This window comes from Mauremys mutica, chromosome 3, assembly GCF_020497125.1.
Source record: "Mauremys mutica isolate MM-2020 ecotype Southern chromosome 3, ASM2049712v1, whole genome shotgun sequence".
NCBI lineage: Eukaryota > Metazoa > Chordata > Testudines > Geoemydidae > Mauremys > Mauremys mutica.
In genome coordinates this window covers 120,723,938-120,743,783 of record NC_059074.1, presented here as the reverse complement: position 1 = coordinate 120,743,783, position 19,846 = coordinate 120,723,938, and the positions used below count along the sequence as shown (strand labels likewise).

Genomic DNA, 19,846 nt, shown 5'->3' with positions numbered 1-19,846 from the left:
GTCCTGCACGCTCCCCAGAGTCACGGTCTTTCTTAGCAGGATGCGATTAATTGCCTTGCAAACTTGCATCAAAACGATTCCCACGGTCGACTTTCCCACACCAAACTGGTTCCCGACCGACCGGTAGCTGTCTGGAGTTGCCAGCTTCCAGATTGCAATAGCCACCCGCTTTTCCACCGTCAGGGCAGCTCTCAATCTTGTGTCCTTGCGCCGCAGAGTGGGGGCGAGCTCAGCACACAGTCCCATGAAAGTGGCTTTTCTCATACGAAAGTTCTGCAGCCACTGCTTGTCATCCCAGACTTCCATGACGATGTGATCCCACCACTCAGTGCTTGTTTCCCGAGCCCAAAAGCGGCGTTCAACGGTGCTGAGCATTTCCGTGAATGCCACAAGCACTGTAGTGTCACACGCGGCAGGCAAATCCATATTGATATCATCGTCGGACTCCTCACTGTCACTTTGGAGCTGAAGGAATAGCTCGACTGCCAAACGTGTTGTGCTGGTGACACTCATCAGCAGAGTCCTCAGCAGATCGGGCTCCATTTGCCACAGAAATCGCGATTCACACAGAGAGTAACAGAAAGACACTCACAATGGCGCCAAACGCTGCCGGAAAGAGTGAATGCTGGGATGTGAAGCGATGCACCACGGGGCGCTGGCAAACAGGAAGCGGAATGACCCGCACACTTCCTTCCCCTTCCCACAATACTCAGCGCCAAAATGGGACGAGGTGCTCTGTGGGATAGCTGCCCACAATGCACCTCTCAATACAGCGCTGGAAAGTGCTGCAAGTGTGGCCACACCGCAGCGCTGGTAGCTGTCAGTGTGGCCACACTCCAGCGCTGGCCCTATACAGCTGCATGACCAGCGCTGTAACTCCCAGCGCTGCAAATTGTAAGTGTAGCCAAGCCTTAGTTTCTCCACAATGGCCTTATCATCCTTGAGTGCTTCTTTAGCATCTCAGTCATCCTATGGTCCCAATGGTTGTTTAGCAGGCGTCCTGCTTCTGATGTACTTAAAAATGTTTTTGCTCTATTACTGTTTGAGTCGTTGGCTAGCTGTTCTTCAAATTCTTTTTTGGCCTTCCTAATTATATTTTTACACTTCATTTGCCAGAGTTTATGCTCCTTTCTATTTTCTTCATTAGGAATTAACTTCCACTTTTTAAAGGATGCCTTTTTGCCTCTCACTGCTTCTTTTACTTTGTTGTTTAGCCACGGTGGCTCTTTTTTTTGGTTTTCTTACTATGTTTTTTAATTTGGGGTATACATTTAAGTTGAGCCTCTATTATGGTATCTTTAAAAAGTTTCCATGCAGCTAGCAGGGATTTTATATTTGGTGCTGTACCTTTTCATTTCTGCTTAACTAACCTCCTCATTTTTGTGTAGTTCCCCTTTCTGAAATTAAATGCTACAGTGTTGGGCCACTGTGGCATTTTCCCTGCCACAGGGATGTAAAATTTAATTATATTATGGTCACTATTACCAAGTGGACCAGCTCTATTCACCTCTTGGACCTGATCCTGTGCTCCACTCAGGACTAACTCAAGAATTGCCTCTCCCCTTGTGGGTTCCTGGACTAGATACTCCAAGAAGCAGTCATTTAAGGTGTCATGAAACTTTATCTCTGCATCCCGTCCTAAGGTGACGTACCCCGTCAATATGGGGATAGTTGAAATCCCCCATTATTATTGAGTTTTTTATTTTAATAGCCTCTCGAATATCCCTGAGCATTTCACAGTCACTATCACCATCCTCATCAGGTCTGTAATATACCCCTACTGCTATTTTCTTGTTACTCAAGCATGGAATTACTATCCATAGAGATTCTATGGTACAGTTTGGTTCATTTAAGATTTTTACTTAATTTGATTCTATGCTTTCTTTCACATATAGTGCCACCCCCCCCCCCCACCAGCAGGATCTGTTCTGTCCCTCCGATATATTTTGTACCCTGGTATTACTGTGTCCCATTGATTATCCTCATTCCACCAAGTTTCTGTGATGCCTATTATATCAATAACCTCACTTAATACAAGGCACTCTAGTTTGCCCATTTTATGCTAGAATTCTAAATAATACGTTTCATCTCATCCTGTAGCATTTAGGCTCCAATTGCTTTCCATGTGTCCCTTCTGGAACCTTGCATGGAGAATCCCTTTCCTGGCCCACTCTGCTCCACCACCACCTCCACTCGATGTCCAGAGTCAAGAAGGGTATGAAGTCAGGGACATCCTGGACTCCAAGCAAGTTTAAGACAAACTCTGTTATCTGGTGGTTTGGGAGGACTATGGACTGAAAGAGTGACCATGAGAACCGGTAGAAAACTTCCATGCTCTAGAACTCCTATATAGCTTCCATCAGAAATACTCCCTGAAACCTGGTCACATGGACCCTAGGAGGCACCTTTGAAGCGGGAGGAGGGGAGTGAAAACTACTGTCAGGGACCTAGCCTGAAGCAGAGCCAGTCCCCTGGCAACCTAATGAACAGATGGCCCTGATCGAAGCTGTCTGACTGAGCCACTGATTGGCTGAAGGAGACAGTAGGCTATACTTACACTCAGCAGCAGCAGCAGTCCAGGGGCTGCTCATGCTCAGTGTATTCCTACACCAGAGCTGCGCTTGGTCCTCTCCCTGCCTTCACTGTCTCCAGCCCCAGCCTGTACCTACTCCCACCCCAGCCCCCAGCTTCTTCCTGACTCCTGGCTCAGACCCTCAGCTCTGCCTTCTGACTGTGTCTCTGGTTAAGTCTTCAGCTCAGGTTTTAGTTTCTGACTCCCTGTTACACCTTCCGACTGCGACTCCAGTTAACCCTCTGGCTCTGGCTTTGGCTTTGGTTTCAGACACCTGTCTACAGCCCTTGGCTTAACTCCTGGACCTCCCTGTCTGAATTCAACTCTAACTTGTAGGCTGGACTCTTGCTCCAGCCACTGGGTCAGGCTGCCCATGACTCAGTTGCTGACAGAGACAAAGTTAAGGCATTCACAAATTGGCCATCACATTCATTTACAGATTATGGGATGCTGTGAATTAGCACTGATACCTGTTTACTAGTGCAGAGGGCAATATAATAGTTTTAAAGTTACTGACTGCTCAGACTTGAACAGGAATCATCTGGCATTTTAATTGTCTAGATATCCTCATTTCCCCTTCCAGCTTCTCATTCAGATCAGGTCCCAAACTGTACATTTAGCTTCCAGAGTTACTGCCTAGTGCCCACAGAACCTTCTATTGCAGTCCAACATGGTTAACAGTAATCTCTCAACATTTAGTTCAATAGGGACCCTTTTCAACAATACAAGCCATATAGCTAATGGAATTTCTGTGTCTCCGGAAGAGTTACAGAGACTAACAGAAGGCCTGGAACAGGAAATTTTCTGTCTTCTACAACCTTTTTACATAGCCTTCTACTTCAACATCTGTGAGCATGTTTGTTTTGCTATGTGGCTGGTTTATTGAGTAGATCTGGGGTCATTATTTTCCCTTTTAATTTTAAACATTATTTCCCCTTCTTCTCTGAAGGAAATAGCTGATCAGATAGTTCTTTGCTGTACCTGAAAACCAAAAGCAAAAGCAAATCAAAGAAAAGAGGGAAGTTTAGAAGAAATTTTATTTTGCCGTCTATCATCTGACAAGATTTCTTTGCACTTTATATCAGCTCCTAAGAATGGTCCAGTCAAATTTATCTTTATTTTTATGCCTTGAAATTATCTGGGAACACACACAATTGTTACTTTACATTCTTGATAAGATCAGAGTTTAGAGTTCTGGGAAAGAATAATATTTTCTCTGCATTGTGAGTGACAGATTTGTTTAGATTTGCGCACAGCATTATTGTCAAATTGTTCAGTTGGACTGCACACTCGGTTATCTGAAACATAATAAAGTAGATCTGACTAGATAATGGTGCAGGGAGGGGACCCTGGCTGGACTCTTACATGAATCTAGCTGTCTCGACCCTGTCCAAACTCAGTGCAACAGATGTTTTCTCCCACTTTATATCCCTCTTACCAGATGTTTCCTCTCTTTGTTATTCCTCCTGTGTGTCTAGGTTCCAATAAAGTTTGGTTCTCATGAAACCAGGCTTAAAATATAGTTATTGTAGAAAAAACAACAGGCCTTATACAAATACTTGTTATAACAAACCTTGTAGGTTATAAACACAAAAATACATTAAAATAGCATTAAGGTTATGACTCAAATCAACAAGTCAAGAGATTCAAAATTATGGCTTGAGAAATTATAAAGATGCATGGACAAACACGTTCCAGACAGCACACTCAGCAGCTAAACTGCTTATAGAAGATGTATTATCAGGATTAGAGCTCATGATTTTGTACTCCAAAATATAAGCTTTTGCTGTCTGAGAACCTCCATCAGCTACCAGTAGCTGTAAATGTTAGAGAAGGAGCCATTAGAATTTCAGTATTTGCCAACTAGATCTCTCCGATTCTAAGCCTGGAGGGAAATACTCTCATACTGTCTAGTAAGTGTTGACAAATGCTGAGCTGTTAATGATGATCGGTCTCAGCATTCCTGGTGCCACCTCCTTCCCTGTTCTGAAAGCCCCTGAGCCCAGCTAAAGTATTCAAAGATGCTGGTCCACTCCCATCATGAAAATAATTTCCTCACTATTGGTATCTTACCAGTACAAAGCACAAAGGCCTTGTTCCTCCCACTCATGGTCTCACAATCAGCCAGGCTTACCTCTGACTCTTCCATTTCGAAAACTCAGACTTCAAAGAGACTAGTTCAAAGAGGTAAAAAAAGCTCTACAGCGAGACACTGGGGACACTACCCTCTCTCCTTTTACACTTCATGGAATGTCTTCTCACCAGTTCTGAAATAAAATAGGCCACAATGGGTCATATAACAACAGAGGATGTCCCAGACAGCCTATGTTTGCCATTATCTTTTGGGTCATGTGCCACCCCCTGATATGTCTGCCTTCCGTGGGGCAGAAACTGATTATTGAGAAGTTTTCATGCATGCCCATCCATAGGCTTTTGCAAGGGAAAAATCGCTGACCCACAATGCCTTTTTAAAATGGGATGGGGAGGGAATGTATAAATGTATCAGAACAAAATCTAATCTACTCACTTTATCCGCATTCTCAGAATTGTTCTCATTGGCTTTGAAAATTAAAGGCAGAATCCTGAAAACTATTACTCACCTGAGTAGTCCCATTGAAGTCAATGAGATTAAAGGGAGTAAGGACTACATGTGTGAGTAAAGGGTTTGCAGGACCTGGTCCATAATTACCACAGCAATAGTATTTTGTTTTAAAATGTAAAGCCCATCTTTTCCCTCTTGTTTCATCATTCCCTGAACTATCATGCTGTAACTGTACCAGCCATCAAAAATTAAGGTACTGCTCGCTTGATATTTAAGTTCCTGTGGCATCTCTTATAAGAGCTGGGGTGTTAACCCCAAGGTCCTTGCTGAGATTACATCCTCAATATCTCTCTCCCTTTGCAGTTTCAGTTGGCTTTATGGCATAATCTGTCAGTGGTGACAGACAAGAATACAGGATTATGGCTCCACGCCTGCAAGCCCTATCCCAGATGAGTATTCCTTATTCACCCAAGTAGTTCCATAAGGGTCAATGGATACTTCTCATAGGAATACAGGTTTGTAGGCTCAGACTCTGTGGTTTCTCTATAGGTTGTGAAGAAAGCCCTCCTTACGGCACAGCTATCCGATATAATAATAATAAAGAGAATGTTCAAAAACACTGACAAAATACAGCTCTTTCTCATTTCAAGGTTGCTCCAATACACAAGTCCCCCTTTAAAGAGCAAATCTCACCACTCAGATGGTTATGCAGAGTAAATCTGTTATTTTTAAGCATCATATGTAATGTAATAATTGGAGATATACCAATCTCCTAGAACTGGAAGGGACCTTGAAAGGTCATCAAGTCCAGCCCCCTGCCTTCACTAGCAGGACCAAGTACTGACTTTTGCCCCAGATCCCTAAGTGGCCCCCTCAAGAATTGAACTCACAACCCTGGGTTTAGCAGGCCAATGCTCAATCCACTGAGCTATCCCTAAAATGTATTTTATTAACACAAACCCTCACACTTTGGCATTACACTTCTTGTATTGGCAGTGCTACCCACACAAGCTGCTGAGGGTAAATAAAGATTGGAAGATAGAGTGGGAAAAACACAGAACAAATCACTGAAAAGAAAAGATAATGCTAGAAAGGAGCAAACAAAAACAAGTACCGAGAGATGTTCAAAGGTAGCATTGAAATTTTGTTCCTTCCCACCCGCCTGATATTTACTACCTTTTCAAAACCCTCAACTGAAAGAAAAAATTTGGCCTGCTGCTAGCTTTCCAATTAAGCTAATTGCAGAGGGGAAATTCTAATTGGATTTAGGTACCAGCAAGCAATTCATCTTGGCAAATGTATACAAAATCTGTGCTGCAAGGGCAAAACTACACAAAAAGTTCACAGATGGTTTTGCTTAGTGTGTTGCAAGGAGTTTGATCATACTACCCTTGAAGTTACTGGAAAAAACTCCCGTTGACTTCAACTGGAATCAGAGCAGGCCCTAAGGCCCAGCAGACAGCTGTGCACTTCACTGAGTGTCAAGGACCAAGGACAAAGTTACTGTGACAACAAAAAGAAACCTGGCCTGACCCAAATCCCTTTGAAATCCACGCAAGTCTTCTCTGGACTTTAATGAGAGTTGAACCAGGCATATAAAAGGCAGTTCAATCATGAGAGTTCAAGTGCCCCCACCCCTTCACGGAGCATTTTTGCCAAAAATCCTTGAACGTCAATTTACTGAAGGTGGGTCACCTGATTGCTTCTCTGCTGCAGCATTGCAGTGCAATGACCCTTTGTAACGAGAGCCTGAGTCACAGTCAAACAAAAGTCGGTATCCTCACAGGTGCACTATTGCTACTAACTTGCCCAACAATAAAAATGAATGGACCATACTGAATCAGTTTCTTCAAATTCTTTTGAGTCCTGAAAAATCATACCAGAAACTTGGAGGAAGGACAGATTTTCTCTGAATTTTCTGCAGAGATTCATTACTAGTTACTACTCACAAGGCCAGATTTTACCTGCTTCACAATGTCTTTTATTTAGAAAAAAAATGATGGGTTACTGCTTATCAGCCCGCTAAACAAAGCTATCTCTGCCTGCCAAATAAAAACAATTCAAGATTGAAGAAAAAATTAAAAAAAGAGTTGGGTACTTTACTACTTCTACAGAAGTGCAAATATGATTCTTACCCTAGAAGCCAAAAGAACTTGTACGAATCATCTGAGTAAAAACATTCAACGTGAATTCTCTCTTGTTATCGTCAAATGCCATAATGTTAAATAACCTTTTATGAGACTCTGGGAAATCTACGCTTGCCCCTAACATCTCTGACAGAGACCCTGATTCACCAAGCCATTCTTATTTAGCAAAGTGCTTAAACATGTGATTAACTTTAAGCATGTGATTAAATACCACCAACTTTAATATAGTTTATGCACATGCTCAATGTTAAGCATGTTGTGACAGAATATAGCCTTGTGTTCACACCCTGCACACTAATGTAATAATGTTTGTACAGGATATGCCTTGTGAAGTACCACTTAAAAACTCATAATTTGTTGATCAATAATGGCATGGCAAAATGCACATAACAGCATTATATGTGAAGTTATAAACATAATGAGATCATGACTAAAAGTATGTTTTCCAGATAAATCTGGGGACTGGCCAAACCAGCTCCTCAGAGACAAAGGACAAGTTGATGCCTCAGCCAGGTGTAAACACAGCTGATGGCCCATTACCTGCTAAATGGCCATTCTTTGGCAGGAAAGGGGGCCGGGGCAAAAATCTACATCTTAGCAAAGAAACAGCCTGAAGTTTCCTTCCACACAGACTGCTTGTTGCCTTGCTCCCAGCTGGAAATGCTTCTCAAAGGTGGGACAGGGCTATAAAAAGAAGGGCCAGACACCCCAAAGCATCCTCCTCTCTCTTCCTGCCGATCGCATTCTCTGCGCCTGAAAAGATAAAGGACGTAGCTGTTGGACTTTGGAGGCGGGGACCTAACTTAAAGAGTTTGGTCAGTATGACTGCTGAAAGCATACGGTGAGAAAACTTTGCTCTGAAGCTAATACAGTTCATTAAATTAGGCTCAAATAGCGTTTTATGGGTTTTTTCCTTGTAATCATTTCTGACATTTATGCCTCACCAATTATACCTACAAAGAGGTTTTAAGTGAGTAACAAACTTATTTTACTGTTATCTAATCCAGTGTATTTAAATTGGAATGTCTGGATTGTCTATTTAAAATAATAAGATGGCATATTATTCCCTTAAAGAAATAATGGATTTAATATATTTGTACTGTCCAGGAAAAGGCTGAGCAGTACAGAACATACATTTCTGAGGGATGATCTGGGACTGGAGGTTTGTTGGGGTCACCCTGCAGTATAATCAAGGCTGGCAAAAGCCAAGGTGCAGCTGTCTGGCTGAAGCGCACACAGACATAGCTGGGAGTGACTTACATGCTGGAGGCTGTTTGTGAGCAGTCCAGGTTGCTATAGGAGCAAGGCATTGTAAAGGGCACTCCCAGCTTACAGGGCAGGGGTGACACAGCCCCCACTAGTCTGGCTTTTGCCCCTGGTATGTCACAGTGTGCTTACCAGTGTTGCTGAAAAGGGATGGACGTAAGTAGCACTTGCTTAAGTGCTTTGCTAAATCAGGGCCAGAGTGTCTTTTTGCATTCCCCTCACCAGTCCTCTGTGCTGTACCAGTTATGTCAGCCTTGATATCCCTTGTGGCTTTTCTTCTCATTAATATTTCTGTGCCTTCTTCCATGTGGCCACTTGTTTTTAGTCTGCCTGGAATCCGTTTAACAATCCTCTTCCCTCTTCTCTTTCGAAACATACATAAATGCCCTGCGTCTGCAGCATCATCTATGCAAGAAGAGCATCTTTACCCTTGTGTCAAAAATACATACATACATTTGAACCATCAAGGTGTAGCTGTGCCTAAACTGAGGACCCATGTAACATAGCTTCACCCCATTGCCTATCTTGCCTCTCAACGTCCTGCTATTCATTATATTCTCACTTGCCTATCAAATCAATCTTCTCGGTCCCAGTCCTGTAACTACTCCTGGGTGGGTGACCTGCTGCTCCCATGCAGATTCCCATTGAAGTTAATGGGCTTCGGAACAGGTATAGTTGTCTGCCCATGCACATGAAGTTGCACTAGGACAAGTTGGCCTAGGACATCTTCTGTGTATTTTCTGTGAAGCACCTAGGACACTGTTGGCACTATAAAATAACAGTTGATTATAGCTGATCTCTTTTTCTATCTTCTGCCTACAACAATTAATTATCAACACTCCTTGATAGTAACTGATATACAAACACTTGGATGTTACCAGTCCTGCTTCAGATCAGATCCAATTTCCCTTCCTTCCAATATCCCATTTTGGTTTTTCCCTTACAATATCACACACTAATTACAGTACCTATTCATAAATATACAGCTAAGGTACACAGAAATGTTTATTGGTCAATCATAAAAGCTATAGTTTTGTAAAGTCCCAATTATTCTCTCCTCTGGGCTTCCCAGTATATTCCAGTCAACTATATGTCTGTCATGTTATAACTAAGATTGTGACTTTTACAGTACTGGAGAACTGTTATACTTATGCATTACAATTTTTGCATTGCACAAAGCCATAGTGCGTTTATTATTTAATACCAAGATGAGCTCAAGCTGCACAGATCCAGGGGTTTTAGTTCCAGTGTATCTTCAGTTTAAAATAACAATTTTATTTTTATTTTGCTGGGGATGGAAAAATCTCCTACAGAGTTACTGTTTATTCTCTTAGGTCACATTCTATTAATTAATTTTCATAACTGCAAAATTTACTCTTTTCTGCTATAAAATGCCGTAAATAAATATTGAGTGGACAGTAAAAGAACAAATTTATAAAAAGGCAACTTCTGAGCCTGAACAATTTGTTCAGAGATCGGCGAATGGAAAACTCTGCATATTGTCATTCTTTGAAGGCCGTGTTCACCTTCAGGCATGCTAAGATCCAATGGGGTTTTAAGTGGCATTGTATGAGTGTGATGAGGTCTTAACCAACCACCCTGTGCCCAGAACTCTCAGTTATTGATAGCAGCAGCAGCAGCGTTATTCTTGCAAGCATGAAGATAAAGTAGGGTTTATGCATATGGAACAAAAAGTACAGGAGTACGTGTGGCACCTTAGAGACTAACAAATTTATTTGAGAATAAGCTTTTGTGGGTTACAGCCCACTTCATCAGCTGTATAGAATGGAACATACAGTGAAAAGATATATACACATACAGAGAACCTGAAAAGGTGGAAGTTGCCCAACCAACTCTAAGAGGCTAATTAATTAAGATGCACTATTATCAGCAGGAGGGAAAAAAAGTTTTGTAGTGATAATCAAGATGGCCCATTTCAGACAATTGACAAAAAGGTGTGAGGATACTTAACACGGGGAAATAGATTCAATTTGTGTAATGACCCAGCCACTCCCAGTCTCTATTCAAGCCAAAGTTAAATGGTATCTAGTTTGCATATTAATTCAAGTTCAGCAGTTTCTCCTTGGAGTCTGTTTTTGAAGCTTTTCTGTTGCAAAATTGCCACCTTCAAGTCTTTTGGAACCAGGGGACTGGCCCCTGGGTCTCCCACAGGAGTATGCTAACCACCAGACTACAGCGCCAGTCTCGTGCTCACTTGCACTCTGGCCCAATGACTTTTTCAGTTAGTCACAGTGGAACAGCTTTGACTGGAGAAACAGAGAGCCCCCAGATCAGAATATGCCATAGCCCAGTGGTTAGTGCACTCATATGAGAGATCCTTGTTCAGATCCCTTTCCTCTCCCTCCCCCCAGGTGGAATGGGGACTTGAGCAAGAGATCTCCCACATCCCAGGTGAATGCCCTAATAACCACTGGCCTAAAAGTTATAAGGGAGGTCCCTCTCCCCACCTTGCCTGGCCATTTTGTATCAGCTTGTTTAGAGGGGCCCAATTCAGTAGGTAAGCTCTCAGCATGCTGACCAGATCAAGCCCCCTAAGCAAGTTAGACAGAGGAATGCCTCTCGGCCCCCGATTCATGTCTTGTCCTGGGACAGTTAGGTGGGTAAGACCTTTTGTGAATCTAGCCCCTGTTTTCTATTCCCATCTGTGACACTTTGGGCAAGTTACTTAAGCTCTTTTTTACTCAGATTCCCTATCCTGGAAAATGAGGAGCACTATACTCACCCACTTCTAGAAAATGCTTTGAGATCTATGGATAAAAACTGCCACTGTTTAAGTACAAAACATTATTATATTATTGGCTTGGATCTGTATTGTGAACTACAATCAATTTTCTAAAGCAGGTTGTTAGTTTTAACTTTATTTAAGTATTAAATGAAGATCCCTTAAAAAGACTATAAACATGTATCAGAGGCTCCAGGAGTTCAGCGTACAGGAACACTTAACTCGGCTTTTGGAGTGTTGACATATTTCATAGCAGGCGTGATAATACATTACTTTTACAAACTAAAGAGATTACTGATTATACACAGTAAAAGTGTCTCAATAGACAACTGCTTTAATTAACCTACTGCAGTAGGGCAATATAGTCTTCTGGTAAGAGAGATAGTAACTCTCCATTCAAATGGGTGTTCCTGATTCTTTCACCTTCACCTTATATCCCCTCAGTAAGCATCAGAGAGAACACAGACCTTGGCTCTGCACTAGGGGGAGGACTGGCTAGAGCTATGGGTCAGTGACGGAACTGAAAAAACCCAGCCGAAGTACAAGTTACACCACACGGAGACAGAACTGACCTGGCGGATGGGAGCCTGATCAGACTGGGCCAGAACACACAGGGGGCACAGGCAGACCAGACCCACAGAAGGGCTTTGTAACAGACTAGTCCCAGGTGTGGATGGGAACTATGGCTTACCGGAGAACTAAGGGCTAATGCAATGCAGCTTTATAATGATTAAAGTGGCAGCGTTTTCCACCTTGAACACATGCTTTTGAGTCTATGGCTAGACAGTCAACAAATAGCTGACCTTCAGATGACTCCAAATCTGCCTGTTTAATCTTTTAGGCCCAGATTCTGGGCTTCCCTGTGGGCCAGTCTGCCAGCATATAGGGACCACAAACCCTGCTGATCTATCCCTAGGGGATACACCTGGCACAGGGAGGATTTTCCTGTGGCACAGGGGCAGTGGAACAGCCCTATATTGCTCCCCCACTTGCAGTTCCCAGTATGCGGGGTGACCAGACAGCAAGTGTGAAAAATCGGGATGGGGAGGTAATAGGAGTCTATATAAGAAAAGGCCCCAAATATTGGGACTGTCCCTATAAAATCGGGACATCTGGTCACCCTTCCAGCATGGGGTCATGCTAGGACATACCCAGAGGAGAAAAGGAGGACAGAGTGCATTTCCAAGATGCATTTATGCACCTGCCCTTGTATTTATTTTGGTTTATTTCTGTATTGGCTTTAAATATAAATAAGTGTAAACTTAAAAGGATGTTTGCTGGTGGACACAGTTACTGAAAAGTGCATGCATATAGCACTTAAGGTCATCTCTCACTCTCTTACAGGTGGCATCACTCATCTCCTGACTTTGACATGCAATAGTCTGGGCTATAAATAGTTTAAAAGCTCTCTGTGAATAGGAAAAAATCTGATCTTTTATTATGCCATATAGAAATTGTTAATTTCAAAATAGTGCCCATATTTGTGACTTACCAGGTAGTGTCCATGGATGGTGAATGATTACAGGATTAGAAAACATGGTTTATAGTGATATAGTCTCAAGAAGCTCAATCTACTTAGCTTAACAAAGGGAAGGTTAAGGACTTGATTGCAATTATAAGTATCTACTTGGGGAACAAATATTTAATAGACTCTTCAATCTAGCAGAGAAAGGTGTAAGATGACCCAATGGGTGGAATCTGAATCTAAACAAATTCAGACTTGAAATAAGGGATACATTTTTAACAATGAGAGTAATTAATGAATGGAACAATTTACCAAGGGTCATGGTGGATTCTCCATCTCTGACAATTTTTAAATCAAGACTGGATGCTTTTCTAAAAGCATCTGCACTAGGAATTATTTGGGGGAAGTTCAATAGCCTGTGCTATTCAGGAGATCAGACTAGATCATCACAATGGTCCCTTCTGGCCTTAGAATCTCAGCATGGAACAGGAGCACAACATGAATGATCTCAAAAGACAGAAGAGACTAAAGGGAACATTGAGATTTCTTTATAGCTTTAGCATAAGCCCAGATGTTAGCATTGTATAATCAGGTTCCATGACAAACAGAATGTATACACGAGTAGAACATGGTTTAGGGCTAGTCTCTGAGCTAAGCCTCCCAGGAGGTGCAGGAAATAAAGCACAGCCCAGGAGGAAGGGGAAGAAAAGGAGGTTTTAAGGCCAACATTGCCTGCCCCAAATTCTGTTCGCTCTGGAGATTAGTAAAGCCCCCAGCATACGTTAGAACAGCCAGAGGTGTTGCTCTGCAGTATAGAATAGCTACTTCATGCTGTGGCCATTCCTCTGCCATCTCTCCTACCATTAGCACACCCTGTACTGGAGGCTCTGAGGAAGTTTCCCTGGTGCCATTGGGCCAGATCTGTGCAGCTATTTAGCCACCTAAAGCTGCAGATAGGTGCCTAGTGGGATTTCCCAAAGCACCCAGGCACAACACTCCCAATGGTTAGGTACCTAGGTGCTTTGGAAAACCCCACTAGGCATCTATCTGCATCTTTAGCTGGCTAAATACCTTTAAAAATCTGGAAATGTGGTCTGTATACACAGCCAGCACAGCACATAGGAGCTAGAATCTGTTATACTTGAGGGTATAAAAATCTCAGGCCCCTATGAACAATGAAGAACACAATGTGCACTTATAATGCTTATGGACTCAGATAACAGAGGAATAATTGTCTAGCCTATATCATATACTAACAAATCAACAGATGCTATGTAAAACACCAAGCATAATCCTCCAAGCCTGTAACACACAAAACAAGCTAACAACCAACAGCAGAATTTGCGTCACACAAGAATCAAAGCTTAATTTGAAACAACGCTTGAGAAATAAAGGTTGCGACGCATGGTTTGTCAATTTACAAGGTGAATTAACTATTTGACTTTTGGTCAAGTATCCTGCAGTTATTTAAACAGCTCTGCTTCCAGCTGCATGCAGAGCAATGCTGTGAAGAGCAGCCCAGTTACTTATTTTAAGTGAGTTGCTATATGCAAAAATGCCAACCTTGGATGACATTCTAGAGCATATTGGGGAATTTGACTTGTTCCAGAAGCGAGCCTTTTTTGTTTTATGCCTGCTGTCAGCCTCCTTCACCCCTATTTACGTAGGTGTCGTCTTCCTGGGGTTCACTCCTGAACACCGCTGTCTCAGTCCTGGAGTTGCTGAGTTGAGCAGCCGATGTGGCTGGAGTCTAGCAGAGGAGCTGAATTACACCGTTCCAGAGCAGGGGAGACATGGGGAGTCTCTCTCTAGTCAGTGCAGGAGGTACGACGTGGACTGGAACACAACTGGCCTCAGCTGCACAAACCCCTTAGAAAACTTCACTGGTTATGGCAACAGGAGCAGTATCCCTCTTACCCCCTGTCAGGATGGCTGGGTTTACGATTCTTCAGGATCATCCATCGTGACTGAGGTAAGACAAACTTAAACAAGGAGCAACGGCCCATGGTTACCCAGGTATTTGCAAACTGAAAAAAATCCCAAATAGTAATTTTCTGAAGGAGGAAACACGTATGCCAGCTAATAGTCTCACCTCAGAATGTGCATAGATTGAGTATAATTCCCAGTAAGATTGCTAACACTAGATCTGGTTGCAGAGTACAAAAAGTGATCTATGAATATATTTGTGGGAAAAAATAGTAAGTACACTGTGCTATTATTTGCAGGGTCATGTTACTAGTTTTTCAGGAATAGTCAGAAGACTGGAAGTTTATTCATAAAAATGTTCACAAATCCTGAAAGTTTCATTAATTTCCATACAAATGATTATGCACATTTCATCATTTGCTATTCTCTTGTTTAAATGTTTCAGTCATCCATGCACGGGCCTGCTTTACAGATAGCGTGAAAAGTTAGCAGCATTTAAAGCAAATACAAGCTAGTGAACTGCTTTTCATGCTAAAATAGATGAAAACAAAAAGCTGTGTCCGACTACATTTCAGAACAAAATGGGTTTTTAAATTATTTTTTTAATAAACGGGGGAAAGAGTGATATTTACCCACAATATTTACTCAGAAAACTGCAAAGCTAGTTTTTTGCACCAATTTTCACCCATTTTTCCCAACACTAATAAATTCCCAGGACATTTTAAACAAAATAAAAGCTGGAAATGAAGGGCTTTACACATGACCTAGCTGACTGATCTTGCACATGAATAATAAACAACTTCAAAGACACAATGAAAAAAAATTGGAAATTTGGTCAAACTGGAAAATATTTACATATAACAAATACAGTAATAGATAATGGGGACAAGATAAAAAAGATCTGCAAACAGAGAAAAAGGCTACATTTGTCACATAACTAATTTGCAATGGGTAATTTAACTGGCTCTAGTTAACATAGATGCCTCCCCTGCTCCATTCTTCAAGATGAGAATCCAGCCTGTAAGTGATCATGTGTCATGAGCAGTTTCCAAAGTGAGCAAGTTGTAAGAGGGAAGGAGCCGTGAAGACCTTTTAAGGTGAACCCAGAGGTATCCTCCTCCAGGAAAAATTTTTAACCTACCGTACTGTCCATTTGCTGCAATCTAATATATTCCAAAGGCAACAAAAATGTTCTTCAGAAGATTCTACAAACCAGAGATAAAAGTAATCACTGGAAAAGATGGTTTAGCAGTATCCAGAGAGGGGCATGGAATGTTCATCAAATGCAAGGAAACCCCTTCACCAACCATGCTGTCTGTGACGGGTTGGACCCCCCTTTCCAGAGTGCCACCTGATGTGCTGGGGTCCCACTAGCCTGGGTCCCCCACACACACTTTGTGCTCCTGTGTCAGGCTCCCAAGCCCCCTTCCAGCACACACACAGGTAGGGAAACACCTCGCTGTAGAATCTCAGAGAGTCTGTGACCAGCTCTCTGTGGGAGACTCAGCTAGGGGATTGCCCAGTGCTCCCGTGGATACATCCTCTGGAGTGTAAACCCAAAATTATATGGCCTTGCACTGTACAGAGATCTATATAGAATTAAGCTCATGAAAATCACCCCCTCCCTCAATGTGGAGGAAGATATGCACAGCTTTTGCCCACCCCTGTCCCCCCTCCCAGTTATAAATTACATAAACTGAGTTTTGAATAAACAAGAAACAAGTTTATTAACTACACCAGGGTAAATGTTAAGTGTTTATAAGGAATAGCAAACAGATCAAAGCAGATTATTGAGCAAATAAAACAAACACCCAACTAAGCTTAATACACTAAGGAATACTTGCCACAAATAATAATTTCTCCCCCTATATGTTGTTTCAAGCAGGTTGCAGAGTTTCTTGATGGTAAACTGCACTGCTTGCAGCTTAAATCTTCTGGGATTCCTTTTACAGGCTGTCCTTTCTTACCTGGACTCAGCCCCTGTCTCCCCCAGCTTAGTTCCTTTGTTTCTTCAGGTGTTTTCAGCACTCACTCTCCAGCCTTAAATATGTTTTACATATGGCAGGAATCTTTTGTTTCCTATCCCATCCCCTTCCAGTGGAAAAATACCAACTCAAGGTGGAACCCTGTACCAGGTGACTTGATCACATGACCTTGTAGTGTCAAAGCAGCATCCCAGGAAGCTTCTCAGGAAGATGGAAGATTAGAACTTTGAAGATACTATTGTCCTTCTTAATGACCCATCCAGGCTAATTGCTTACTGTCTGGTGGGCGTTCCCCCAAGTACACACACAGTTGTAATTGTTACATAGTCAATATTCCTAGAAATAAAAGTGAAATTGATGGAGAGGAATGCAAAATAAACCAATAGCATGAGTGTTGAAAAGTAAATTGAATATTTTTAAATGCTTTGTGAGGTGTTAGCAACATAAGAAAGGAATTTTGTTTAAATATTATTTTAACCTGATTGTGTCCTGTCAGCCCTGTTTATACACAGTGCTGGATTGTGATTAGTTGAAATTGCTCTACAATATGATGTAGGCATTAGTGTAGTAGAAGGCAGTATTGCCCAGTGGGTAGAACACTGGACTGGGAACAGTAGATCTGGGTTCTATTCCCAGCTCAGCCACTGGCCTGTTGTGTGACAGTGGACAAGTCACTTTCCCCTCACAATGCCTCAGTTTCCCCAGCTGTAAGATGGAGGATATACTTTATCTCCTGTGTAAAGCATTTCAAGATCTAATGATGAAAAATGCTACATAAGAGCTTGATATTGTCATTATTAATGTAGACAAATACGTTGAAGGTATATGCTGAGTTGAATTTGTGCTGTGAACTCCAGAAAGCCAGACAGCAAGTAGTATAAAGAAGGAGACTAACAATAGTCCACACACTATTATAATGCCAGCTTGATCTGCATTGATGTTGCGTTCCCGTTAGGTAATCCTGCCTTGAAAGAGGCAAAGATTCAGAGAAATGATTCGGAGCATGTGGGGAGGGTGTATATCACAGGGGGAGAGACTAAAGAGATTTACAATGATTTAATTTGGATGGAAGATGAGAAAAAGCAGATGTGATGGATACTATAAAGCAATGGGGAATGGTAAGAAGTCTTAGTGCATGCTTTTCCCCTTCTCTTAAATGAGAATATGAGAAAATACTATTGAATTAAACACCAACACATAGGAATAAAAGGAAACGAGTTAAACGTTGGATAAAGTGGAATCTGTGGAACTCATGGCCATAGGATGTTATTGAGGCAAAGAGCCTAGGAACTTAAAAAAAGGTTAGACATGGGCAAGAACAATATCTGCTCTTACATTAGATAGGATAAAATTATATGGACTAAGTGTTCTAAGGGTGGGGAGCAGAAAATAAGGACATCCCCCACCTAATACCTGGTCCTTTTCCTGTTTTGCCATTGACTTCAATGAGAGTAAAATTGTGCCTGTAATACAGTATTAAACATTCAGTATTCAACATTAAATGCTTTCCAGAGAGACCACTGATGGGAGACCAGTCTTGGCCACAACTTAAAAGCTCTGTCTACACACAGCTATTTTTGGGGCACTAGCATGAGTCCCGCTGGCCAGGTGTGGGATGCTGTGAGCTGTATAGATATACCCTATGTTTCCGTTGCTCAGTGAGTCACAGTGAAGTTACAGAGTACATGTTTGCTGTGAATAAAAGCGAAGTAAACTCTGCTGCTGGGCTTTGTGCCCGTGCTAATTAGAAGCTGGAGAGCAGGTTGCTCTGCTTCGCTCTGGCAGGGCCCACTGTATCACACCTAAAGACTCTATTAAGCAGCAAATATGAACCCATAGCCAGTGGCCCATGGATGCCCCTACAGACATTACTCTCTTCACAGCTGCCGGGTTAAAGCTCAGTTCAGGAGCTCAGAGCTTGAAAATATCTTTACCTGCTGCTGAAAGCTGCATTGGGCAAACCTCCTAGCATCCAGCAGCTGTGCAAACCCCCATGGTGCTGCCTAGCCCTACAAGCCAATCTAAAACTAATGAAAGGCATCTGGGTGATACCACAGATTATATGGCTGCAGCCAGAAAATGTAATGTACTCCTAAATCAAAGCCATAAATGCCTAACTTCAAGCCAGAACTGATGGACACTTCCTCCACACAGAGTCACTACATATAGACAAGAATAAATCCGAGTAACATCTCTGCAGCATCACACAGTTTCAGTTGCTAGATAAATTGCGGTGAACAAACCACAAAGTCTAGAGGTTTGGCAAGATAAACTGATAAAGATTCAAGCGTTTTTCCAAATTTATCCAAAATTACAGGCAGATTAATTTTCTTAAGATTCCCTCCTCTTTCCCCCTACACCCTCATCCCGGGAAGTAATTATGTGATATTCAGAGAAATAATAGAAATCACAGAAATTTAGGGCTGGAAGGGACCTTGAGAAGTCATCAAGTCCAGCCCACTGTGGTAAGGCAAGACCAAGTGAACCTAGACCACCCCTGAGAAATGTTTGTATAATCTGTTCTTAAAAACCTTCAATGATGGGAATGCCACAATCTCCTTTGGAAGCCTATTCCAGAACTTAACTACCCGTATAGTTAGAAAGTTTTTCCTAAATCTCCCTTGCTGCAGATTAAGCCCATTACTTCCTGTCCTACCTTCAGTGGATACAGAGAACAATTGAGACAGTCTTCTTTATAACCGCCAGTAACAAATTTGAAGACTTATGTCCTTCAGCCTCTCAGTTTTCTTTTCTCAAAACTAAACATGATCAATTTCTTTAACCTTTTCCCCTTAGGTCAGGTTTTCTAAACCTTTTATCATTTGTGTAGCTCTCCTCTGGACTCTCTCTAATTGATCCACATCTTTCCTAAAGGGTGGCACCCAGAACTGGACACAGGACTCCAGCTGAGGCCTCACCAGTGGCAAGTAGATCAGGACAATTACCTCTGGAGTCTCACATGAAACACTCCTCTTAATACACCCCCAAAACATATTAGCCTTTTTCACAACTGCATCACATTGTTGACTCATTCAATTTGTGATCCATTATAACCCACAGATCCTTTTCTGCAGTATTACCCCCTAGCCAGTTATTCCCTATTTTGTACTTGTGCACTCGAGTTTTCCTTCGTAAGTGAAGTACATTGCATTTTCTTTATTGAATTTCATCTTGATTTCTGATCAATTCTATAATTTGTC

At 42.1% G+C, this 19,846-nt stretch overlaps 1 protein-coding gene across 2 annotated transcripts in view; it reads left to right on the top strand.

Moving 5' to 3' along the window:
• The first annotated feature begins 14,247 nt into the window (after positions 1–14,247).
• Positions 14,248–19,846, top strand: part of LOC123365648 (solute carrier family 22 member 2-like) — a 28,978-nt gene continuing 23,379 nt past the window's right edge. For both annotated transcript variants that reach the window (XM_045008415.1, XM_045008416.1), the window contains exon 1: positions 14,248–14,707. In XM_045008415.1, coding sequence (XP_044864350.1) covers positions 14,291–14,707 — 417 coding nt within the window. In that variant the 5' untranslated portion in view covers positions 14,248–14,290. The remainder of the gene's footprint in view (positions 14,708–19,846) is intronic.